Here is a 26,642-nt window from a genome sequence, read left to right as displayed (position 1 = left end):
CTATAATGAGGTGACCAGAACTGAACATGTATTCCAAGTGTGATCTAACCAGAGTTTTATAGAGCTGTGGCATAACCTCACAGCTCTTAAACTCGATTCTCCTGCCAATGAAAGCCAACACACTATACGCCTTCTTTACAACCCTATCAACTTGGGTAGCAACTTTGAGGCATCTATGGATGTGGACCCCAAGATCCCTCTGTTCCTCCACACTGCCGAGAATCTTGCCATTAACCATGTATTCTGCATTCAAATTCGACCTTCCAAAATGAATCACTTCACAATTTTCTGGGTTGAATTCCATCTGCCACTTCTTTGCCCAGTTCTGCATCCTGTCATTGTCCCGTTGCAACCTACAACAGCCCTCCATTAACCTTCGTGTCATCGCCAAACTTACTAACCCACCCTTCCACTTCCTCATCCAAGTCATTTATAAAGATCACAAAGAGCAGAGGTCCCAGAATAAATCCCTGCAGGGCACCACTGGTCATCAAGCTCCAGGCTGAATACTTTCCATCTACTGCCACCCTCTGTCTTCTATTGGACAGCCAGTTTTGTATCCAGACAGCCAAATTTCCCTGAATCACATGCCTCCTTACTTTCTGAATGAACCTACCATGTGGAACCTTACCAAATGCCTTGCTAAAATCCATATACACCACATCCACTGCTCTACCCTCATCGATGTGTTTTGTCAGAGAATTTAGTAAGGCTTGTGAGGCATGACCTTCCCCTCTCAAAGCCATGCTGACTATTTCTAATCAAACTGTGATTTTCCAAATAATCATAAATACTATCTTTCAGAATCCTGTCCAATAATTTGCCCACCACAGAAGTAAGACTGACTGGTCTGTAATTTCCAGGATAATCCCTATTCCCTTTCTTGAACAAAGGAATGACATTTGCCACCCTCCAATCTTCTGGTACTACTCCAGTGGATAGTGAGGACGCAAAGATCATTGCCAAAGGAGCAGCAATCTCTTCCCTCGCTTCCCGTAGGAAGCTTGGGTATATCCCGTCTGTCCCAGGGGACTTATCTATCCTCGTGTTTCTGAAAATTTCTAGCACATCCTCCTTCCTAACATCAACCTGTTCGAGCATATCCGCCTGTTTCATGCTGTCAAGGTCCCTCTCACAGGTGAATACTGAAGCAAAGTATTCATTAAGGACCTCCCTTACCTCCTCTGAGTCCGCGCACAAGCTCCCTCCACTATCCCTGATTGGCCCTACCCTCACTCTGGCCATCCTCTTGTTCCTCACATAAGCATAGAACGCCTTGGGGTTTTCCTTAATCCGACCCACCAAGGTTTTCTCATACCTCCTTCTAGCTCTCCTAAGTCTATTCTTCAGTTTCTTCCTGGCTACCTTGTAGACCTCTAGAGCCCAGTCCGATCCTTGCTTCCTCAACCTTAAGTAAGCTTCTTTCTTCCTGTTGACTAGGTGTTCCATATCTAGATTTATTTAGGATATCTGGTCGGCATGAACAAGTTGGACCGAAGGGTCTGTTGCAGTGCTGTATGATTCTTTATGTCATCATTGTCTTCAGGAATAGTGCCAGAAGACTGGAGACTAGCAAATGTTGTCCCCTTGTTCCAGAAGGGGAGTAGAGACAACCCTGGTAATTATAGACCAGTGAGCCTTACTTCGGTTGTGGGTAAAGTGTTGGAAAGGATTATAAGACATAGGATTTATAATCATCTAGAAAGGAATAATTTGATTAGGGATAGTCAACACGGTTTTGTGAAGGGTAGGTCGTGCCTCACAAACCTTATTGAGTTCTTTGAGAAGGTGACCAAACAGGTGGATGAGGGTAAAGTGGTTGATGTGGTTTATTTGGATTTCAGTAAAGCGCTTGATAAGGTTCCCCACGGTAGGCTATTGCAGAAAATACGGAGGCATGGGATTGAGGGTGATTTAGCGGTTTGGATCAGAAATTGGCTAGCTGTAAGAAGACAGAGGGTGGTGGTTGATGGGAAATGTTCATCCTGGAGTTCAGTTACTAGTGGTGTACCTCAAGGATCTGTTTTGGGGCCACTGCTGTTTGTCATTTTTATAAATGACCTGGATGAGGGCGTAGAAGGATGAGTTAGTAAATTTGTGGATGACACCAAAGTTGGTGGAGTTGTGGATAGTGTGGAAGGATGTTGCAGGTTACAGAGGGACATGGGTAAGCTGCAGAGCTGGGCTGAGAGGTGGCAAATGGAGTTTAATGCGGAAAAGTGTGAGGTGATTCACTTTGGAAGGAGTAACAGGAATACAGAGTACTGGGCTAATGGTAAGATTCTTGGTAGTGTGGATGAGCAGAAAGATCTCTGTGTCCATGTGCATAGATCACTGAAAGTTGCCACCCAGGTTGATAGCGTTGTTAAGAAGGCGTACAGTATGTTAGGTTTTATTGGTAGAGGGATTGAGTTTCGGAGCCATGAGGTCATGTTGCAGCTGTACAAAACTCTGGTGCGGCCGCACTTGGAGTATTGCGTACAGTTCTGGTCACCGCATTATAGGAAGGATGTGGAAGCATTGGAAAGGGTGCAGAGGAGATTTACCAGGATGTTGCCTGGTATGGAGGGAAGGTCTTATGAGGAAAGGCTGAGGGTCTTGAGGCTGTTTTCGTTAGAGAGAAGAAGGTTAAGAGGTGACTTGATAGAGACATACAAGATGATCAGAGGATTAGATAGGGTGGACAGTGGGAGCCTTTTTCCTCGGATGGTGATGGCTAGCATGAGGGGACATAGTTTTAAATTGAGGGGCGATAGATATAGGACAGATGTCAGAGGTAGGTTCTTTACTCAGAGTAGTAAGGGCGTGGAATGCCCTGTCTGCAAAAATAGTAGACTCACCCACTTTAAGGGCATTTAAATGGTCATTGGATAAACATATGGATGATAATGGAATAGTTTAGGTTAGATGGGCTTCAGATTGGTTTCACAGGTCGGCGCAACATCGAGGGCTGAAGGGCCTGTACTGCGCTGTAATGTTCTATGTTCTATGTTCTATGATTCTAATTGACTTGGATTCTGAAATGCAGAGTAAAATTTCAAAATGTGTAGATGATACCAAGCTTGTCAGTCAGGGGAATAGCAAATCTCTGTTATTAATAAACACGGTGAAGGTCCACCAAAGATCCTTCGGGCACCATTAATTATATCCTGCCATTACAAGTATTTGTCATTCCTACTGCATTTCCTTTCATTCAACCAGTTTCCAAACCAGTCTTTGATTCCATGAGCTTCAATTTTGGTGAGTATGATCTTGTGAGGAGTTTTATCGGGTGCCTTGTTTAATAGGGAGAATGGCTGTATTTGATGATTGCTTATAAGGGGAATGGCAAGATTTACAGTTTGCTGCCGCTTTTCTATCTCCCCAGCTGAGCGGCTGCAGTAACAACATCACCAAATGTGAGACGATGAGACCATCCAGTCGAGTGCCGCTGATGGTCCTGTGTGAAGTACACAGGGCTCGAATGGTGAAACACCATTGCTGCCCGGGCTGTGGCTACTTCTGTACAGCGGTAAGATCCTGGATCCCTGAGCCAAGCAACATTTTGTTATCCAAACTAGATGAGGGAGGCCTTGGGTAAATCCTAATGAAAGTAATGTAATGGATCCTGAGAATTTGCAATTCTGTAACTAAATTGACAGCATTTCTAAGTACTAGTACTTAATTTTAACAGAGTTAAGTTTTAGTTCTGAAGTTAGAAACCTGTGCTGTAATTTGTTGATGATCTTAACCACATAACATCAAGGTTTTATGATTTTCAATTTTTGAATTTTTTTGAAAAAGGCCATTTCATTCATCGGATGTGGGCATCGCTAGCTGGGCCAGCATTTATTGCCCATTGCTAGATTTGCTTGAGAAGGTGGTGGTGAAGCTGCCTTCCTGAACTGCTGCAATATATACTCTATAGGTAGAACCACGATGCCATAAAGGGAGGGAATTCCAGGATTTTGACCCAGTAATTCTGAATGAATGGTGCTATATTTCCAAGTCAGGATGGTGAGTGACTTGGAGGCAAACTTGTAGATGGTGGTGTCTTCATGTATCTGCTACGTATGTCCTTCTATCTGGTAGTGGTCCTGAGTTTAGAAGGTGCATTCCAAGGATTCCGGTTGAATTTCTGCAATGTATGTTATAGGTGATATGCACTGCTGCGACTGTGCATTGGTGGTGGAGGTAGTAAATGTCAGAGGATGTGGTACCAGTGATACAGTCTGCTTTATCCTAGCAAATGTAAAGCTTCTTGAGTGTTTTTGGAACTGCACTCATCCAGGCGAGTGGGCAGTATTCCATCACCTTCCTAACTTGTCGGTGGTAGGCAGGTTTTGGGGAGTCTGGAGGTGAGTTCCTTGCTGCTGAATTCCTAGCCTCTGACATGCTTCAGTGGCCACAGTATTCAAAGAGATTCTACAAGTACATTAAGAACAAAAGAGCAACTAGGGACAGAATAGGGCTCCTTAAAGTTTAATGAGGTCGTCTATGTGTGGAACTACAGGAGTTGGGAGAGATACTAAACACGGTGGCTCAGTGGTTAGCGCTGCTGTCTCACAGTACAAGGGACCCAGGTTCAGTTCCACCCTTGGGCAACTGTCTGTGTCAAGTTTGCATGTTCTGCCTGTATCTGCGTGGGTTTCCATTGTGTGCTGTGGTGTCCTTTCACAGTCCAAAGATGTGCAGATTGGGTGGATTGGCCATGCTAAATTGCCCATAGTGTTCAGGAATGAATAGGTTAGGTGCGTTAGCCATGGGAAATGTAGGGTTACAGGGAAAGGGTAGGGAGATGGGTCTGGGTGGGATGCTGTTCAGAGGGTCATTGTGGACTTCTTAGGCCAAATGGCCTGTGTCCACACTGTAGGGATTCTGTGAAATATTTTGTGTCAATTTTTACTGTGGAAAATGAAATGGAGGCTAGGGAACTAGGTGAAACAAATATTGATGTCTTGAAAACAGTCCACATTACAGAAGAAGACTTGCTGGAGGTCTTTAAAAAACATAACAGTGGATTAATCTTCAGGACCTGATCAAGTGTACCCCAGGACGTTGTGGAAGTTAGGGAAGAAATTCCGGGGCGCCTAGAGATATTTGTGTCATCTACAGCCGCAGGTGAGGTGCCAGAGGACTGTAGGGTGGTTAATGTTGTGCCTTTAATAAAGAAAGACTTCTTAAGGAAAAGCTTGGGAACTAGAGACCTGTGAGTTTGACATCTGTGGTGAGTAAGTTGTTGGAGGGGATTCTGTGAGGTAGGATTTACATGCATTTGGAGAGGCAAGGACTGTTTAGGGATAGTCGGCATGGCTTTGTCTGTGGGAAACTGTGTCTCGCTAACTTGATTGAAATTTTTGAGGCTTTTTTTTATATGCTGTGTGGGAACAGGCCATTCGGCCCAACCAGTTCCTACTGACTCATTCCCGCTAACCTGTAACCCTACTTTTCCCATGGCCAAACCACCTAATCTACACATCCCTGGTGACATTACCAAAATGATTGAGGGCAAACCAGTAGAAATTGTCTACATGGACTTTAGTAAAGCCTTTGAACAAGGTTCTGCTTGTAGACTAACTAGTAAAGTTAGATCACATGGGATTCAGTTAGAGCTTGCCAATTGGATACCAAATTGACTTGACCGTAGGGGAGAGAGGGTGGTGGTGTTCTACAGGGATCAGTACTGGGTCCACTTTTGTTTGTAATTTCTATAAACAATTTGGATAAAAATTTAGGAGTCATGGTTAGTATGTTTGCGAATGATACCAAAAACTGGCAGTATAGTCAAAGGTTATCTAAGATTACAAAGGGATTTTGATCAATTGGGCAAATGGCTGAGGAATGACAGATGTCATTTAATTTTGATAAATGCGAGATATTGCATTTTGGAAAAACAAACAAGGGCAGGACTTATACATTTAAGACTAGGGCCCTGGGTAGTGTTGTCAAGAACAGAGATCTGGGGTTCAGGTACATAGTGCCTTGAAAGTTGCATCACAGGTCGACGGTGGTTAAGGAGGTGTTCAACATGTTTGCCTTCATTACTCAGACCACTGAGTGCAGGAGTTGGGACATCATTTTAAGGTTGCACAGAACGTTGGTGAGGCCACTTTCGGAGTATTGAGTACAGTTCTGGTAACCCTGCTGTAAGAAGGATATGGTTAAATTGTAGAGGGTTGAGGAAAGGTTTACCAGGATGTTGCCGGGACTGAAGGGCTTGAGTTGTAAGGATAGGCTGCATAGGCTGGGACTTTGCTCATTGGAGTATTGGAGATTGAGGGGTGACCTTATAGATGTTTATAAAATCATGAAGGTTATAGATAAAGTGAAAAACAAACGTCTTTTCCTTAGGGCAAGGGAATTCAAAATGGGGGGGGATATTTTTAAGGTGAGACGAGAAAGATTTAAAAGGGACCTGAACGGCATCTTTTTCACACGGAGGGTGCTTTGTATGTGGAAGTGGTAGAATCCAGTACAGTTACAACAGAAACATGAATGGGAAAATTTTAGAGGGATACGGACCTAACTTAGGCAAGTGGGACTAGTTTACTTTGGGAAACTTAGTAGGTTTGGTTTGATTTGATTTGATTTATTGTCACATGTACCTAAGTACAATGAAAGGCTTTGTTTACAAGCCGTACAGGCAGATCATAGTAAGCAAGGACACACGGATCATAGGGTGAAAACAAAAACTAGACGGGCATACAAGTTACATTGCACAGGACATGCGCTAAGCAAGATCTACATTAGCAAGATCAGCATTATTTGACATTAGAGAATCCATTCAACAGTCTAATAACTGCAGGGAAGAAGCTGTTCTTGAACCTTCCAATGCATGTGTTCAAGTTTTGGCATGGATGAGTTGGACTGAAGGGTCTGTATCCATGCTGTATGACCCTATTTATATAACCAGTCAAGATCAATGGTAATCACCAGGATGTTGATAGTGGGACATTCACCATTTGATGGCAAGTTGCGGTTAGATTTGTTGAAAATGGTCATTGTCTGGCAATTGTGTGGTGTTAATGCAGCTGATAATACAGAAGAGGAGGACACCATTTGGCCCATCATTCCTGTGCCAGCTCTGATAATCAAGAGTGAGATTGAGAGCCAAAAGGACAAAATATATGTGAATTTGAGTATTCATTAGTATAGCAAACACAGGAACAGGAGTAGGCGTTTTTAGGATCAAGCCTGTTCTACCATTTAATAACATCATGGCTGAACAAACACTTCACTTCCTCTTATCCACACCATCCCCATAGCCCTTTATGCCGTTGATAATCAAAAATTGATCAACCTTGGCTTGAAATATACTCAAATACTAAGCCTCCACAGGCCTCTAGCAGACAATTCCAAAGATTCACAATTCTCTGACTAAAAAAAAAATGCTCATCAAATGGCCTCCGCCTTATTTTTAAATTGTGTCCCTTGCCTCTGGACTCTCCAGCCAGGGGAAACATTCTGCCTGAATTTACACTGTCCACCCTTTAATTATTTTGTGGGTGAATTGATGTGGAAGATTAGCCACAGTATTCTTGAATGATGGAGCAGGTTTTTTTGACCTAGTTCTTACACTTTTTGTTAAATCCTGTAGTGACTGATAGTTTTAAACAGTTTTGGTCAGACTTCTAGTAACTGACTCAAAAGATCACAGGGCACAATTTCAAGTGTTAAGATATTTACTGTAATGAACAAAAGCAACATTGACTCTGCACTGTTTCAGCAGGCAGTTTATGCCCTGAACTGCAAGATAGTTTCACATTATCTTCCTAAACTACCAAAAATTTCCTTCCAGATTGATACTTTAATCTGCTCATTAAATGGACATTTCATTCTTCAGGAACTAGTCCAAAGTGGTTGTTAGCTCCCAAGGACTTGCTTTCTTTGTTTTCCTTTCCTAACCGGGAAATTGCTAATCTCTGAATTGACCTTTATGGTGAGGAATGAGGTTCTACCTTCTCATCAAAGCTAGCAATTCCTATTTCATTTAAAGCCTCTCAAATCCGTATCTTCAATTTGACAGTGAACTCCCATCTGTGTTCTGCTTAGTGAATAGAGATATTCGGTCTCAATCCCTCTGTACTCTCTCAAATTCATGCTGATTGATCCTGTCAGTGATATTTCAGGAAAACCTGTAATAGACTCCTCCCTGCTCGAAGCCCACCTCCATGGTACTATAAATTACATGGGCCTTGTATCCAGTAGAAATGCTAATTAGCTGTCCTCCAGACCATCAACTCCACTGTATTTTCAAATGAAATTTATATTATAAGCATTTACAAATAATGGGGAGGTGATGGCCTAGTGGTATTATCACTGGACTGTTAATCCAGAGACCCAGATAATGTTCTGGGGATCAGGGATTTAAATCCCACGATGGCAGATGGTGGAATTTGAATTCAATAAAAATCTGGAATTAAGAATCCAGTGATGACCGTGAATCCATTGTCGATTGTCAGAAAAATCCACCTCGTTCACTAATGTCCTTTAAGGAAGGAAACTGCCATCCTTACCTGGTCCGACCTACATGTGACTCCAGACCCACAGCAATGTGGTTGACTCTTAACTGCCCTCTGGGCAATTAGGGACGGGCAATAAATGCTGCCTAACCAGTGACACCCTCATCCCGTGAATGAATAAAGGATGATGTTTTAACACCTCCTTTGAGATGTGGAGTCTCTCAGTTTACCTACCATCATTACGCTCCCTTTGTTCGTTGTTCACAGGTGTGATTAGCTCATACCTCCTTACCAGTGAAAATAACCTGTGTTCTTCTCTAATCTTTAGACCCCAAGCCACCCCAGCTTACAGTATTATCAGGTAGAATTCAGAATAGGTGTAGTGCGCCTTCTCATTCCTCCATTTTACCTTAAATTAAAGAGACAGTCCCAGACATAACATCCTTATGAACCTCAAATTTGCAACACCTTTGCATGTCTGAAATCCAGTTACCATGCACTGATTAGTTCGTTCCACTATAGCGAACAAAATAATCTTTTAAGATTTATTTTTCCTGCAGCTCAGTTTATCTGCGACTTCCCATGGTACTTGATGTGAGTGGTCAGCTGTGCTATTTGCATGGTGTGTGTGTGCGTGAGGCTTATTTTGGGCTGTTTACAGGGATCGTTTCTGGAGTGTCACCCGGACTTCAGGATCACTCACCGTTTTCACAAGAGCTGCGTCTCCCAGCTGAATGGGATGATTTTCTGCCCACACTGTGGGGAGGATGCTTCGGAAGCGCAGGAGATCACCGTGGCTAAAGCAGACACGTCCAGCATGGTGCCGGTCCCAGCACCACCCAGTCAGGAACACCTGATGAATGGCAGAGCTGACACCACACATGCCAGGTGAGCAGGAGCAGGGTTATTGGATACTGAGCTGTGAATGATGACAGCTCTATGTGAAGGGGGAGTCGGATTTACACTAACGCACACGAAATGCTATTCATTAATCATCACCTGGTCCCCAGATGTTTTACCATGTCATAGCCAGAGGTCAGCCAAAACTCCAGGCGTGCAACAAGTCCCATTCTGCTTGTTCACCTACACTGGCTCCCTAGGCCATCAATGCATTCATTTCAACTTTCCGGTTGTTTCCAAACTTCTCCTTGACTTTGTTCATTCCTATCTCTGTAGCATCCTTCACCTAGACAGCCTGCCTAGACATCGGTGCTACTCCAATCCTAGTGTTCTCACTCACTGTCTCTGTCTCTATCTCCATGTCTCTGTCTCTGTCTCTCTCTCTCCCCATCTCTCTCTGTTCTCATTCCCTCTTGTTCCCTGTGTGTGTGTGTCTCTTCCCCCACTGTCTGTTCTCTCTCTTCCTCCGCCGTCTGTTCTCTTTCTAGCTTGCTCTTTGCTCCTTATAACTTATCACTTTAACTACGTTTTTGGTCACTTGTTAATTGTATCCTTGTGTGGTTCACTGAAGCACTTAAGGGCATTTTACTGAGTTAAGGGTACTACATAAATGACGATTGCTATTGATGTATTATGAGAAAAGGTACAATTGGAATTGCTTTAATTGTTTCTGTGAACTGTGTTTCTGTATCCAGTGTGAAACACTGTGTAATATTGGAGTCAAACTCTGCCAAGCTCTTGCTCTGGGTTAGGACTAGCTAAAGTTACAACTTCCCTGCTGAAAGCCTTTGTAATTCCCTTTTTTTCCTCTAAAGTGCTAGGATGAGTGGGAATGGAGAAGCAAAGAAATCGAGCCTGGAGCCCCCAGCAGACAGTATCGACAGCTCGGGCCCGTCCATCGTCCTGCCGTCCGGCAGAACACTGTCAGCTGTTGGACTTCCACCTGGGCCTGGCAGAGAGGCTCTGGAGAAAGGGTTGGTTCTCCAGCAAGCTGAGAGGTAAGTGGGAGCTCTGGGCAGGGTATTTACTCTTTTAAAAATGGGGTGCCTGACTGCGAGCACACTTATATATTTTTCGATCCAAAGGTAACAGAGCTTAAAGAGAAAGAAACTTTGCGCCTCTTATTTCTGACTGTGAGTACGTGTGGACTGTGGCAGTGACTGTGCAGCACCTGCCAATGCCGCATCTGAGAGTCAGTATTTCACGTGCTAGTGCTGTACCTGAATTTCCAGTGCTGTAGCTGCTGCTGTATCTCAACTGCCAGTGCCATACCTGAGCTGCCAGTTGCCAATGCTTTACTGGTGCCCTTCAGTAGTACACCTGAGCTGTTGGTGTTGTACTTGGCAGTGCTGTGCCTAAGATGCACCTGAGCTGTTGGTGCTGTACCTGAATTGTCCATGTCACTACTGCTGGTGCTTCACCCATGCACTCCTCCTCCCCATGCTGTACCTGAGCTGGTGGTGCCGCACCTGCTGGTGCTGTGCCTAAGTTACATCTGAGCTACTGATGCCACAACTACCTGTTGCCGAATCTGTGTTGCCAATGCACCATTTAGTTGATGTTTACACTCCACATAGCCTAAGTCCCATCATGGCAACTCAACTTTCAGCAAACCTTTCTGTTCCTTTTGCCCTTGTGGTCTTATCTGTCTTTCCCTCAGTTGCTCTGTACTACTCACATGAACCACTCCACATGGTAGTGACTTCCACATCCTAAGCACTCTGGGTAAAGAAGATCCTCCTGAATTCTCTATTGAACGTCATTGAGATTTCTGGCCCTAGTTTTGGCTTTAAGTGGAAGCACCTTCTCTACCTCTGTTCTGAGGAATCATTTCATTGCATTAAAGACCTCGGTAGGTCACCATTCGATTTCTCCCTTGTAGACATGAAGCAGAATATCCCAGCCCAGCCTTGACTGAGGTGGCCTGTCATGGCACAGCTCTCCCTCCAGCTCCAGCCTGACATTGCCTTCACTTGCTTAACATTGCTCAATCCCCATTGACAGGGCAAGGGAAGTCTGATGCAGGTTCGAAAGTCTTCATGAGTGTTTGAGGGGATGGTGTTGTGTTCTCTGATGTGCGATGTTGATGTTGTTTGTGTGACTGGATTTTATTTGGAGCGTTCAATCTACCTCTCTCTGTCCCCTCACAGGCGGAAAAAACTGCGATTTCACCCACGGCAGCTATACCTCTGGGCCAAGCAGGGGGAACTGCAGAAAGTGCTGCTCATGCTGCGTAAGCGCATTTGGCCTTTTGGCTTTTTTTTGCACGCAAGCAGTGTCTGCAGTGACAGCTTTGAGAGATTGAAGCGGGGGCGGGGGGTGAGGGCTGGCGTACACCAGGAACATATACGTTCTCACAGAAAATATAACACAGGAGACCAACTGGCCCTTTGGTAAAGTGTTCTTTCTTTTTTCTGTTGACACTGCTGGCAAGGCAGTCGTTGACTGTCTTTTAATCACCTGTGGAGGCAGATTAGATTCGACCGCGTTCCTGTAGATATGGAAGCGAATATAGGTCAGGTCAGACAAGGATGGCAGATTTCCTCCACTTAAATGGTCCTCCACTTACGGTCACCACTACTGAGAAACACTTTTCACTTGTCGTTTTCTCTTTTAAATGATTGATTTTATTAACTCGTTTTGAGTAGTTGTTTGGTGGTACAGAACTTGAATATTGCTGAAAAGACACAGTTTTGTCCAAGATTTTTACTGGAGCTAATCAGGATATTTGTAGGAATGCCAATGCAAGGAGACCAGCTTTATATACTGTATGAGAAGGAAGTGCTATTAGCCATTGTTTAACAATCTCAATGGCAAAGCCTCTAGCAAATGGAGACCATTCGCCAATCAATTAACTCTCTTCTCATAAACTGTAAAACGTTGCTTTTCTTACGTTGGTACTTTGTTGAAGACCCTGGCAAGTGGAAAATGAAAAGATTTAACAAAATACATTTTATTTTTGAAGAACGGTCAATTTAGTTCAGATTCCACGAGTTGCCATGGTGGAATTTGAACCTTAGGCCACTAGATTACTAGCGCATTGCTACATCACATCTCTGGTTTTCACAAATGCATTCAGCTGCTCTGATCTTTCCGTGCAACCCTGTAAATTTCTTACTTCAAGCATTTATCCAGTTTCCTTTTCTGAGTTACGATAGATGAATACTAGAAGTGCAGGAGGGAACTCAAGAAAGCAATTAGAAGAGCAAAAAGGAAGTATGAAAAAGCACTTGTGAACAGATTTCGGGAGAATCCTAAGATCTTTTATAAATACATTAAAGGGAAGAAGTTAACCAGGGAAAGAGTAGGGCCCATTAGGGACCAAGGGGGAAACCTGTGTATGAAGCTGCAGGATTTTTGGGTGTTGAGCAAATACTTCTGTTCAGTCTTCACTCTGGAAAAGGAGAATATAGGTACGGAATTCAGGAAAAGGGTCTGTGAGGAACTTGTACTATTTGACATAGGAAATGGGGAGGTATTGTTAGCTCTGTCGGGTTTAAAAACAGACAAATTCACTGGCCCGGATGAATTGCTTCCCAGGCTGCTATGGGAGGTAAAGCAGGAAATTGCAGGGGCTCTGACACAAATTTTTAGTTTCTGTCTGGCCATGGGAGATGTGCCAGAGGATTGAAGAATTGCAAATGTGGTTCCACTTTTTAAGAAGGGTGGTAGCAATTAACCAGGAATTTACAGACCGGTGAGTCTCACGTCAGTGGTAGGAAAACTATTGGAGAAAATCCTGAAGAAGTGAATTAGTACCCGCTTGGAAAGGAATGGGTTAATTAGGGATTGTCAACATCACTTTGTCAGAGGGAGATCGTGCCTAACAAATTTGTTAGAATTTTTTGAAAATGTGATTATGTGTGTGGATGAAGGAAGTTCAGTTGACATAGTTTATATGGACTTTAGCTAAGCTTTTGACAAGGTCCCATATGGGAGACTGATTTGGAACGTTAAAGCACATGGAATTGAGGGGAATCTGGCGAATTCGATGAGAAGCTGGATTTGTAATAGGACACAAAGGGTAGTGATAAAAAGCTGTTTGAGTGACTGGAGACTGGTGTCCAATGGTGTACCACGTATCAGTGCTGAGATCCTTATTAATGATATAGATGAAAATGTGGGGGAATGTTAAGCAAATTTGCAGACAAAACCAAGATTGGTAAAGTGTTTAATAGCGAAGAAGATAGTTGTAGGTTATAGGAAGGTGGGTTGATCAGATGGGCAAACCAGTGGCAGATGGTATTTAACTCTGATAAGTATGAGGTGATGTACTTTGAAAGAAGAAACAGAATGAAGGGAGTATTTAATGAATGGCAGGACACTGAGGGAACTGAGGGATCTTGGGGTAATTATTCACAGGTCCTTGAAGTTGGCAGAGCATTTCAATAGGATAGTTAAGGTGGCATTTAGGATACTTGCTTTCATCAGTTGTGGCATAGAGTATAAGAGCAGGGAGGTAATGTTGGAGTTGTACAAAGCATTGGTCAGGCCACAACTGGAGTACTGTGCATGGTCCTGGTCATCTCAATACAGAAAGGATGTGATAGCACTAGAGGGGGTACAGAGGAGGTTCACCAGGAAGTTGCCTGGGATGAAGAAATTGAGCTGTAAGGAGAGACTATATAGGCTTGGATTGTTTTCTTTCGTGCAGAGAAGACTGAGTGGGTGGGGGACATGATTTAGAAATATGGACATGGTGAATAGAGAGTAGCTGTTCCCCTTGGTTGAGGGGTCAGTCATGAGGGACCATACTTTTAGAATAAGGGGCCGAGATTCAGAAGGAAACCTTTTCACTCGGGGTGGTGGGAATTTGGATACATTGCCTGGGAAGGTAGTGGAGGCTGGAAACCTCACTACCTTTAAAAAAAAGTATTTGGATGAGTACTTCAAATAGCATAACATTCAAGGATATCGTTTAAGTGCAGGAAATTGAGATTAGCACACTTTTAGTGATAGTTATATTGGTGCAGACTTCAGGCCAAAGGGCCTTTTCTGCGCTGTATGAATCTATGAATCTGCTTCCACTACCCTTTTAGGCAGAACATACCAGATCACTACAATTTAGCACATTTCCTCATCTCGAGTCCTGTTCCATTGCTGATTACCTTAAAGCTCTGTCCTCTGGTTACCTCCTGTTGCTCCTGAAACTATACCCCTCTTCCCAAAACAGTTTTGTGGCTTTGAAGGCCTCCATTAATTTAACCTTAAACCTGCTCTGGCCAAAGAAGGAAACATCTGCAGATAGACAACAGACACAGACACTCACAATCAGACGTACGTGCACACATGTGCAGACAGACGCATGCACAGACATAGACGTGCACACTGATCTGGACTGAACGGATGAAAAGTCCCACTATGGTGGCCATCAGGCTTGAATTCAGGTGGTAAGTGGAGGCTCAGATTGTGTAACAGAGGTACGTGGTGACAGGCAGTGAGAGGCATTTCCCCAGTACAACTCAGATCTGCGTGACAGGGTAGAGAAAATGTTGGCTGCTAAAAGTCCCATCGAAAGATCCCACACTAGTGTTCATTTTTTTAAAGTATCTTGCATATTCTACAGAGCAACATGGCAGCTGGGAAAGGGCTGAGGGGGCAGGTAAGGGATGGGAAGATGAAATGTTGCTGTAGTTGCAGTGGGAGGGGTAGTGGTATTGCTACATCTTGCTCTCACTTTTAGTCTTTATCTTTCTTTTTAATGCCACTTCCCAGTGGATGACCATGATCCTAACTTCCAGACAGACCAGCAGAGCAGACGCATGCCGCTCCATGCAGCCGCCCAGAAAGGTTACCTGGAGATCTGCCACATCCTGCTGCAGGTGAGAGATCCCAAATGTGTTGCATGTCAAAGGTGATAGGGCGAAAGGACAGGAGTTCTGATAGAGTTGTGTTTTGGAGTGTGTTGAGGGTGCGCTGGTCATGTCAGATACTGGTCTCCCTTGGCTCTTGACATGCAGACTGCTACTGCTCATGGAGCACGTGACTTACGAAATTTTATTTTATGCATTTTGAAACAAATGAATAAAAGTATGCACTGAGGTTTGGGTGATTTCCATGAGCAGCAATGTACCATTCAGCTCCACAGGCTTACTCCGCCATTCCGTTGATCATGGCTGATTTCGGGTTTAAGCTCAACCTACCCACCTTTTCTCTCTCTCTCTCTCTCACTCTCACTCTCTGTCTCTCTCTATCCCTTGGTTCCTGGGCGATCAAAAATATGTCTACCCTGACCTTAAATGTATTTGATGATGGTGCATCGGCATCCCATTGAGGTCAAGAATTTACGACCCTTTGCGTGAATTCTCCTCATTACAGTCCTAGACAACCGACCAACCCCCAAATCCTGAGTATATATATTATTGAACCATTGAGGATCTGGTACAGAACCATCAGTGAACTATTGAGAAGCGCAAGGATCTGGTATGGAAAGACGTACAGTGCTGAGGTAATGGATGAGCTCCAACATGACTGCTGGGGTCAGTGGACTGTTCCATATTCAAGAACTCAGCAGCCAACCCAAATGAGTATGCCCCTACCGTCACAGACGTCATCAGTAAGTATGTAGAGGAATGCGTGACAAAGAGGCTAATCCGAGTGTCCCCCAACTGGAAACCTTGGATGAACCGAAAGATGTCACTTGGCTCGATTGCCTTGGGTGTACCCACAGTCACCACCGCAGACTCAGATCGACCTTCTTAACATGAACTTACAGAAAGTGACTGGCCCGGATGGAGACCCCAGCTGTGCACTCATCCTGTGCAGACCAGCTGACGGGAGTATTTGCAGACACCTTTAACGCTCCTTACTATGATGTTCCCACCTGCTTCAAGAAGACCATTATCATCACAGACCCAAAGGAAAATCGGGCAACGTGCCTTAACAACTGCCTGGTGGCTTTGACATCCATCATTACAAAGTGCTTTGAGAGGTTAGTAACACATCACCTCCAGCCTCCCAGATTGCCTTGATCCAGTACAATTAGCCTTGCGTCGCAATAGGTCTATAGCAGACACCATCTCCGTGGCCCTACACTCATCCCTAGTACAGCTGGGTAACGAGGGCACCTATGTAGATTCCTATTTATTGGCTTTGGCTCTGCCTTCAACACCATAATTCCAAACAAACTCCTCTCCAAAGTTCAAGATCTAGGACTCTGCTCCCCACTCTGCAACTTGATCCTCGACTTTCTGATCTGCAGACTGCAATCAGTAAGGATAGGTGACAGTATCTCCTCTACAATAATCCTCAACATCGACACTCCACAAGGCTGTGTACTCAACCCCTTACTATACTCATTCTACACTCACGACTGTGTGGCCAAATTCAACTCCATTTAGAAATTTGCTAATGTCACAACTGTATTGGGTTGCACCTCAAATAACGACGGGACAGAGTACAGGAAAGAGAGAGAGAGCTTAGTGGCATGACGTGAAGACAACAGTCTCTCCCTCGATGTCAGCAAAACAAAGGAGCTGGTCATTGACTTCAAGGGTGGAGGGTGTGCCCCTGTCTATATCAGTGGTCGAGAGCTTCAAGTTCCTAGGAGGATATTCCTAAATACCATCAACAATCTGTCCTGGTCCATCCACATCAACAATACAGTCAAGAAATCAGTTTAACACCTCTACTTCCTCAGAAGGCCAAGGAAATTCAGCATGTCCACAGTGACTCTTACTAATTTCTATAGATATACCATAGAAAGCATCCTATCTGGATGCGTCACAGTCTTGTTATGGCAACTGCTGTGCCCAAGACCACAAGAAATTACAGAGTTGTAAACGCAGTCCAGTCCATCACAAAACTAGCCTTCCTTCTATTGACTCCACCTACATTCCTGCTGCCTGGGAAAAGCAGAAAACATAATCAAAGACCCCCCCCACCCCAGTTATGATCTCTTCCGCCCTCTTCCATCGGGCAGAAGATACAGAAGTTTGAAAACGTGTGTTAACAAATTCAAGAACAGCTTCTTCTCCACTGTTATCAGACTTTTATGCTTGGACCTCTCATATTAGAGTTGATCTTTCTCTGTAGCTGTAACACTCTTTTCTGCATTCTGTTATATTATCCTGATGTACTTATGTAAGTGATGATTTGTCTGGTCAGGCAAATGGATACTTTTCATTGTATCTCGGTACATGTGACAATAATAAAATCAAAGCAAAGCAAATCAAATCAAAATCATTGGGAACGAGGAGGAATCTCTGGGTCCGTTCCATCTGTACTGAGTTCTTGGCTCTGGGCAGTGGTTCTGCTGAACTTCTGTTTTCCCTGCATTTTTTTTGAGGATAGGGGACTTGTTCACCGCAATATCCACTTCCATGGGCGCCCTCTTGGCTACGATGCTATAGCCTGCAGTCAAGGCTGTTGTTGATGAATGGGTGTGGAATGGGTGTTACGAGGTGGATCATTACAGCTGCTTGTGGAACCATGTCCCCACACGCTTCAATGAGTGAAATCATTCACTCTGCCTCTCAGATGCTGTTTTAGAGGTTCCCAGTGTCATTGCACATTAGTATAGACAAAAATGGAGTAGAATGGGCGAGGACGTAGCCAGATTCAAGCCCTGGTCTAGATTGGGTTCAGACTCCTCAGGAGACTTTGGATCGGTATCTGGACAATTTTCTTTATGCAAAGTAATCAGAAACGGGAGGGAGCTATTCATTTCTTCGCGCCTGTGAGTTTGTGTCTGACCTATGTCCTAACTCTAATCCATCTCCTGGCTCTATATTCCAGAACACCCTTAAGCAAAAATGCTTAACAATCTCAAATTTAAAATGAGTAATTGAGCTAACCGGACTGAGTTTTGTGGAAGAGTGTTCCATATTTTTGCTGCCCTGTGTGTGAAGGAAGTGTTGCTCTGATTTTTCAGGTCCTCCCTCCCTTTTGGTTTGGTTTGGTTTGATTGGATTTGATTTGATTTGATTTGATTATTGTCACATGTATTGAGATACAATGAAAAGCATTGTATCTAGGCAAGTCATACCATACATAAGTACATCAGGATGATAGATCAGAATGCAGATTACAGTGTTGCCTTGTCCTAGGCAACGACAGCAGCAGTTTCTGTCTCACCTACCTGCCCAGTTGCTTTCTTGATCCCAAAAGCTACAAACGTTCGCTCCAAATGGACATCTTGACGCATTTGTTCATTCACAGGTGTCATCCTGTTGCCAGAGGTCTGACTGCTGTGGACCTCCATCCCTGTCTGATCTGTGCGGCCTTTACACATTCCATGTCAGTCAACTGCATCCAGTCCATTATATCCACTGTTCATTTCTCTCTGTTAATTCTATATTTTATTGACCTTCCCATCCAACAGTTGTCTTTATCTAACCCCAGCTCTAAAGACATGACAAGAATATCATATCTTTCTCTCTTTGCCCTAATTTCCTCTTTTTGCAAGCCATTTCCAACACTCCCTTACCAGTTTTCCTGACTGCAGGACATGCAAAGCATCTTCATAACATGTCCACAATTTCGCATGCATTTGGTTTATCGATAGTTTCTGTTTTCCATATAGATTACTGGGTACTAAGCCATTTCAAAGAGAGTTGGGCATTGTGATTCGGCAGTGGTGGTGGTGTTTCTGTGTATGGTGAGGCAGACAGGTCTGGGCTGTGTGGAAATTTCCTGAAGGATCAATGTTCACCTTTATATAGCACCTTTTAAAAGCAAAATTAGCAGCAAGTATGAGAGCATGCGCGGGAGATATGAGAACAGGTGATAAACAGCTTGGTCATAGAGGACTTGAGGAGCCTCCTAAAGGAGCAGACCGAGAAAGTCAAAGAGAGTGTTGGATGGGGAATTTCACAGCTCTGGCTAAAAGCACACAAGTGGTGGCACAATTGAAATTGGAGATGTGCTCTGTCAACTCTACCTCTGGAAGTGGCTGATTGCAACTGGAGGTTTGACCATTCCAGAATAGCAAGTGTCCCCAAACTTCCTAAACTGGTATTTCCTGTCGAATAATCCTGTTTGAAATCGATACCTTTAAGACAGGGCTATGTAAATTTGTCTTCTTTCTGTCCTTCCTGTCAGGCTGGTGCAACAGTTGATGTATGTGACAAGCTCCAGAGGACTCCATTAATGGAAGCCATCATGAACAACCATTATGACGTTGTCAAATTACTTGCCAAACATGGGGCGTGTGTCTTCCACAAGGTAACTATTCACCAAAGGTGCAGTGAGAGGAATCTTCCCAAATAGTTTCTGGACTGAATAACAGGAATTGCTGGAAAAATTCGGCAGGTCTGGCACCATCTGTGGAGAGAAAGCAGAGTTAACATTTCAGGTCCAGTGCCCTCCTTCAGAATGCTGGATTCGAAATATTAACTCTGCTTTCTCTCCACAGGTGTTGCCAGACCTCTTGAGGTTTTCCAGCAATTTCTGTTTTTGTTTCTGATATCCAGCATCAGCAGTTCTTTGGTTTTTGTGTTTTTTCGTTTCTCAACTTGTTTGTTTCAGTGAAGGTCTGCTACACTGTTCTAATCACTCTCTCTCTCTCTCTCCCTCTCTCTCGCACACGCACACGCACAATTCTGCCATTATTTCACTGTCACTGGGACAAAATTCTGACACTTGTTCACCTGCACCACAGGGACTGTGGTAACTCAAGAAGAATGCTGAAGGGCAATTGGAGTTGGACATTCACATTATATGACCAAATTGAAATGACTAGATCCTGCCGAAATGGGTTGAAAGGGTAGGTTAAGTCTGCTTAAACCCCAAGAAACATGGAATCACAGAATGGCACAGTTCAGAAAATATCCATTCAGTCCATAAAAACCATGCTCTAAGTCCTACATTCCTACAGTTTCCCATCCCATTAGTTAAGCCTCAAAAGTCTACCCACTTATTGACAGCTGTTGGATGAACAAGTGTTGTTATTGATGGTTATTGCCATGGTAATTGTTGTCATTAGTATTTTGGGGTGGGAGTTGTGCACAAAGGGTTCTTTGCATCAGAGATTAACATCCTGCTGTCAGGCAATCAAGCAAAATCATAGAATGGTGATGACTCAGGAGGAGGTCATTCAGCCTTCTTGTCTGTGATATCTGTCTTCAAGAACAATTTCACAAAGTGCTGCCTTTCTCTGTAACTCCGTAAATATTTTCCCTCAGGTGCTTATCCAATTCACTTTCGAATGTCTCAATTGAATCTACCTCTGTTGTGCTGTAAGGCAGTGCATTCCAGATCCTAATCACCCACTGCATTAGATTTTTCCCCATCCAGCCTGATTTCCTTTACTAACTACCTTAAATCAATGATTGCTGGTTCCCAATTTTTCTACCATTGGCAACAGATTCTCCTAATCTGTTTTTGCCCAGATCCTTTTTAATTTTGAATGCATCTATCAAACGTCCTCCCAACCTCCTCTTATCCTAGTCTGAAGAGCTGTCGCCTCTCCAGTCTATCATAACTCTGAAGCCGCTCGTTCCCTGGAATCATTATCGTGGATCTTAGTGCACTGTCTCTAAAGCTGCCATGTCTTGGCTGAGATGTGGTGACCAGACCTAGGCACCATGCCACAGTAAATTCTTAAAGCACTATTGCTGGGTCCTTTGAGTAAAGGAGTTGGGAAGTCACGTTATGGTTGTATAGGACTTGGTGAGGTCTCTTATGGAGTACTGTGTCCAGTTCTGGTCACCCTGTTATAGGAAGGATATTATTAAGCTAGAGAGAGTTCAGAAGAGATTTACCAGGATGTTGCCGGTTATGGAAGGTTTGAGTTATACGGAAAGACTGAATGGGCTGGAACGTTTTTTTCACTGGAGCGTAGGAAGTTGAGAGGTGACCTTCTAGAGGTTTATAAAATCATGAGGGGGATAGATAGCATTAGTGGTAGGTGTCTTTTCCCTAGGATGGGGAGATTTCATGAGTAGGCAGCATATTTTTAAGGTGAGAGGAGAAAGATTTAAAAAAGACATGAAGGGCAAATTATTTACACAGAGGGTGGTTTGTGTGTGGAATGAACTTCCTGAGGAAGTGGTGGATGCCGGCACAGTTTTCAACAGACACTTGGATAAGTACATGAATAGGAAGGGTTTGTAGGGATATGGGCCAGAAACAGGCAGGTGGAATTAGTTTAGTTTGGGATCATATTCATCTTGGATTGGTTGGATCGAAGGGTCTGTTTCTGTGCTGTATGACTCTATGACAAGTTTCTGGAAATCATAGGTTGAGTTCATGACAACCTGAATGTTTCTGCTCAGTGACAGGAAGAATTTGAAAGTACAGCTGAAAGTCCCTCACCTCATTTGACTGGCACTGAGCAGAACCTCCCATCCCTGCCCTGTGGAGAGCAGCCAGATTGACATATCCTTTGTCTTTGGGCCGAGGGATAAGGATAAATTTCTTCACCCAAAGAGTAGTGAACATGTGGATTAACTGCCATAGAAAGCATTGAGGCCTAAGAAAATATAGATCCTAGAGCTAAACAAATGGGTGAAAGCGGGAGCGGGTTTTTTTTTAAATTATTGATGAATGTAGGCATCACTGTCAGGCATTCATTGCCCAGACAGCAGTTAAGAGTCAGCCATATTTCTGCAAGTGTCTGGTCACATGTCAGCCAGATCAAGCAAGGATGGCAGATTTCATTTCCTAAGGACATTAACAAACCAAATAGGCTTTTCCCTGACAGTCAGCAACAGTTTCATGGTCGTCATTAGATTCTTATTTCCAGACAATTATTGAATTCAAATTCCATCACCTGCCATGGCAGGATTTGAACCAAGATGCCGAGAAGACTGCCTGGGTCTCTGAATTAATGGTCATATTGAATGGCGGAGCAGGGTCAAATGGCTGAATGACCTACTTCTGCTTCTTTATTCTATGGAGTTGTGCATGAGATTTTACTCTGCCCTGGTTGGTTGTTTTTTTTCCTGCCTACCAGCAACTATGGCCATGCTCTGTGAATGTTCTGTTGACTGTAAAACACACTGGGAGGTTCCTGTGTTGAGATCTGCTATCGTTTGCTGCTTAGGAATTAGATGCTTCCACGTGTCTGCATCATGCTGCTAAAAATGGGAGTGTCCAAATGGTGCATTTCCTACTGGCTACCGGACAAGTGGACTTGAACACACAGGTGAGTTGATATCTCCATAAGTAGGGACTGTGAGCATGGGTGAGGGTGTATGTATTTTAATCTAATCCTGCTCACTCTGCATTTAAATGGCAAAATCACTTGTAGAGTGCACATGTAGGAAGCCAACAAAAAATAAAGGGTCCTTCTCTAAAGAGAGTGCAGGAGCAGAGTCAGCTGGGTATATTTGCACTTAAGTCATTAACAGTGGGAGGACTAGTTGAGGGAGTTATCAATAAAACATGTGGAAACATAGCCTTTGCGAATAGAGCTATGAAGCACAGGAACAAGACCCCACCAAAGACAATATGATGGAATACTTGTCTGGATAGGTGCAAATCCAACAACCTTCAAGGATGATCAACTTGATTAGTACCTGATCCAACACTGTTCAATATTGACACCCCCCACCAGTACACAGTGGCTATAATGTGTACCATCTACAAGATACACTGCTGTAACGCACCAAGTCTTCACAGAGAACGCCTTCTAAATCAGCAGACTCTGCCACTTAGTAGGAGATAGCAGAAGATACATGGGAACACCACCACCTGAAAAATTCCCTCCAGACCACGCAGCATTCTGACTTGGCACTATATTACCATCTGTTCACTGTCTTTGAGTCAAAATCCTGCAAGTGTTTCTGTAACGGCATTGTTAGAAAGTCTACTTACACCACGTGCACTTCACAAAAGTAGCAGTTGAAGAAGGCAGCTCACCATCATCTTCTCAAGGATGGGCAACAAACACTGGCCCAGCTAGTAATGCCCTCATCCCGTGGAAGAGTACATGATATAATTTTGAAAATTTAACACTCTTTGTTTCAAGACTTCTGACTATACGAAAGCAGATCATATTTTGAGTTGAAACGTGATAATGAAGAGTTTTTTTTTCCTAAATGGAGGATTTAATCAAGTTTCCAGTGAGTTCTGTCCATTAATACAGACATGATTGTGCCAGAAACACAAACAGAAATTTCAGGAAAACCTCATCAGGTCTGGCACCATCTGTGAGAGAAAGCACAGTTAAAATTTTTCGGATCCAGTGGCCCTTCTTCAGAACTGATTGTGCCGGAATGTGCTAAGCCCATCAACTAATCCTTTCTTAATTTACCCCTACTCACATTAGGAATAATACTGGATGTTAAGGGGCCCCTGCAAGGTGCATTCAGGAAGAAGGAAGATAAATCTGGATCCTTTTGTCTTCTGACTTTTAGGAAATAATGAGATACTCTTGCTTCAGAAGACATAGAATGTGAACAGTCTGGTTTTCCCTGAAATGTTTAACTGAATGTCTGTTGTCATTAATATGAGAGAGTTGGGTCTAACAACATAATTTGACCCAGTACTTGTTATAGAAAAGAGTTGGAGGTATACTTGCCCCACCTTTTTAACTCCTGTAGAAAGTGTTAGTAATAAATTTGCTTCGCTTGTACATCCAAATACTTCTCCTGCGTTTAAAGTTATGTCTATCCAGATTTGGTACTTCAGCCTAATCCTTTTCACACAATATGCCTACAGTTGGGTTTTTAAGTACTGTTAATCCATGTGGTTTTCCCTTTTGTCTCTCTGTATAGGACAGTGGTGGTTGGACTCCGGTTATATGGGCAGCAGAACACAAACACATTGAAATTATCAAACTGCTCCTAGGTCGAGGGGCCAATGTCACCTTGAAGGACAATGTGAGTAAACCTCTGGAGTCCTTGTTATCCTAGCAGAGGGAAGCGTTAGTGCCAGGGTGGTTAGAGATCATAGGGTGCAGAGTAAAAATCAAACTCGATATATCCTAGCACCTTGTTCTCATGAACACGAATGGCGAGACCGGCAACTTCTTTCTCCAGCATCCTTCTGTTACCCTGAGATGACGTGAATCTGATCCCAAGTCACAAGGTGTGTCCTCCTGACTGTTTTCTACACCATTGGCTTTCAGCTAACAGTACCGGAAGCCATGTTAGAACAAGTTCAAGTTCTTGTTTCCACAGAAGGACAGAGCCAAGGATTACTATGCCAATCTTTACACTCCCTTCCATTGAGGAATGATCCTGCTTTTTTTAAACCTATACCAACAAAGGTCACAGGTGAAACGACTACTGATGGAGTCACAGGGCTGAATTTCACTTTAGTCTATCTTCCCCTCAGGGGAACTGAGGGAATTGGGTTTGAGCCTGGTCTTCTGAGTAGCCAACTCTGATCTTAGTCCATGTTGAGGTCTCCGGTGAGTAGTACTCATACAGGATTGCGAAATCAGCATTCCTCTCGATTCAGCCAGCCATTTGTAAATTGGGTTGTGGTTGATCAGTGTGTACCAGAGGAGGGACAGCACCCCGAATTCCCCCCTCCACCCCACTAATCCCACCCAAACAACTCCGCAAAGATATATGTCCATGCAGACACACAGCTCTGAACCCAGCATCGCTGTTTTGGCTAAGTTAACAGTGGGGTGACATTTCCTCTTCAGATAAAGAAATGAAAAACCATTTCAAAGCAAATATATAACCTTTCACCCTGTCCTGGATGTCCTTGAATCTCTGGTGTGCGATGTCAGCAGTATAGACAGGTCAACAATTCTCCACAAAACTCAATGACTACCCAAAGATATGTTAGGTCTCATGTGTGTGGTCTACTATGAGGTTTAATATGGAAACTTGGGTGAAGACACTCAAGATGTGTCTGCTTGTTACCTTTCCATTAGACATCGAAGTGTGTATGCAGCCTGCCTCAGCAATTGGTTGATTGTAACTGTTAGGATGCAGACCATACTCAACCAGACTGTACTTGCAAAACCCAAAAGAAAACATCTACTGTTAGACGTGATTCTGAAATTGGTCAGCACTTGCTAAACAACGCTGAGTGTGCTTTTAGCATCTTAACAGCCAATTTAAGATAATCAGTCAATCTAATTCACGCAAAACTAACCTGTCATGTTCATTTACACAAAGATAATGAGTCCACTTACACTTGCTAGAAGTGCCTTAAATTCACATCCAAAGACCCATTTCTGCAAGATAAAAGGAATTTGTTTAAGCTTTGGGTTTTTCGAATTACCCAGGAGCTTGGGGTACATGTAGTTCCCTATAGCTTTCTCCATGATAATACCAACACCTCGCAATCAGAGTTGACTTGCCAAACAATTGATGGCCTTTTCCTGTAGTATGTAAATTGTGATTGTTTGAAATTTTGAAGTCCTGCATTGACCCAATGAGTGCAAAATGAAAAGCTTTGGCAACCCGCCTCTCTTCCCAGCAATAATTAAAGTATGTTATACAAAACTATGTCCAACTGTATTCAGCTTTTTAAAAGTCCTGAGTCTTTGCCTGTCAACCTTTGCAGTGGGTATTGTAAACTGCTGGGCCAAATGGCCTGTATCACGGATGAGGTTTCTATCTAATCTATAACTAAACCCCCTCACTGTCATATGACGTTTTCTCATATCTGACCTGTGCTCAAGTCTGACCCATGTATAACTGTGTTGCCCCCTTCATGGTTAGGAGGAGAATATCTGTCTACACTGGGCAGCCTTCGCTGGCTCCTCTGATATTGCTGAGGTGCTTCTGAACGCCAGGTGTGATCTACACGCAGTAAACGTGCATGGAGACACCCCGCTACACATTGCAGCTCGGGAGAACTTCTATGACTGTGTCATGTAAGTATTACCTGCTTTGAATGGTATGTCTGCTCCAATGATGTGATTGTCAGTGGCTGTATTGGGTTGCTCCTCCCTAAACTGGATGTTGCGCAGCCATTCTCGACTGTTTATCCTCGCTTTCCTCGCGTTTTAATTGATCCAGAAGCCTGTCAGTCCGACTCTTAACTCTCAACAAGTTCCCTGTCACTGCCTGTACTTACTGATATATGTTGTCTCTCTCTTTCAGCACCGTCTCGATTTTAAAATGAACATCATTGCGTTAAGTTCCCTACATAGCTTTGCCCTTCACTATCTCCACAATCCCAATGACCCTCCAAAGTATCTGTTACTTTACTAGTTCGAGCCTGTTATGCATCCTCAATGCTAGTCGTGCCCCAATTAGTGATGGCACCTTCAGCCATCTGGAATTCCCTCTCTAAACCTTTCCACCTCTACTTTCCTCTTTGAAGATGCTACAGGACTTTCTAACGTTTGAGGCCTTTGTCCAATATTGGTCCTTTTGGGATGCCATTTGTCCTATAATTTCGTAGTTCAATTTTTGCACATGAACAATCCTCCTGTTCTGACAGGAT

The 26,642-nt window shown here is 43.6% G+C and overlaps 1 protein-coding gene across 7 annotated transcripts in view; it reads left to right on the top strand.

Moving 5' to 3' along the window:
* The window catches only part of ehmt2 (euchromatic histone-lysine N-methyltransferase 2), an 85,212-nt gene that overhangs the window by 35,133 nt on the left and 23,437 nt on the right, over positions 1-26,642 (top strand). For all 7 annotated transcript variants that reach the window (XM_048616548.1, XM_048616551.1, XM_048616550.1 and 4 more), the window contains 9 exons: positions 3,368-3,511; positions 9,103-9,329; positions 10,157-10,339; positions 11,492-11,574; positions 15,057-15,163; positions 19,383-19,505; positions 22,327-22,428; positions 24,002-24,106; positions 25,913-26,067. In XM_048616548.1, coding sequence (XP_048472505.1) covers positions 3,368-3,511; positions 9,103-9,329; positions 10,157-10,339; positions 11,492-11,574; positions 15,057-15,163; positions 19,383-19,505; positions 22,327-22,428; positions 24,002-24,106; positions 25,913-26,067 — 1,229 coding nt within the window. The remainder of the gene's footprint in view (positions 1-3,367; positions 3,512-9,102; positions 9,330-10,156; positions 10,340-11,491; positions 11,575-15,056; positions 15,164-19,382; positions 19,506-22,326; positions 22,429-24,001; positions 24,107-25,912; positions 26,068-26,642) is intronic.

Source organism: Rhincodon typus, chromosome 35, assembly GCF_021869965.1.
Source record: "Rhincodon typus isolate 14 chromosome 35, sRhiTyp1.1, whole genome shotgun sequence".
In the NCBI taxonomy this organism is placed as follows: Eukaryota; Metazoa; Chordata; class Chondrichthyes; order Orectolobiformes; family Rhincodontidae; genus Rhincodon; species Rhincodon typus.
This window is presented reverse-complemented; position numbering and strand designations above follow the sequence as displayed.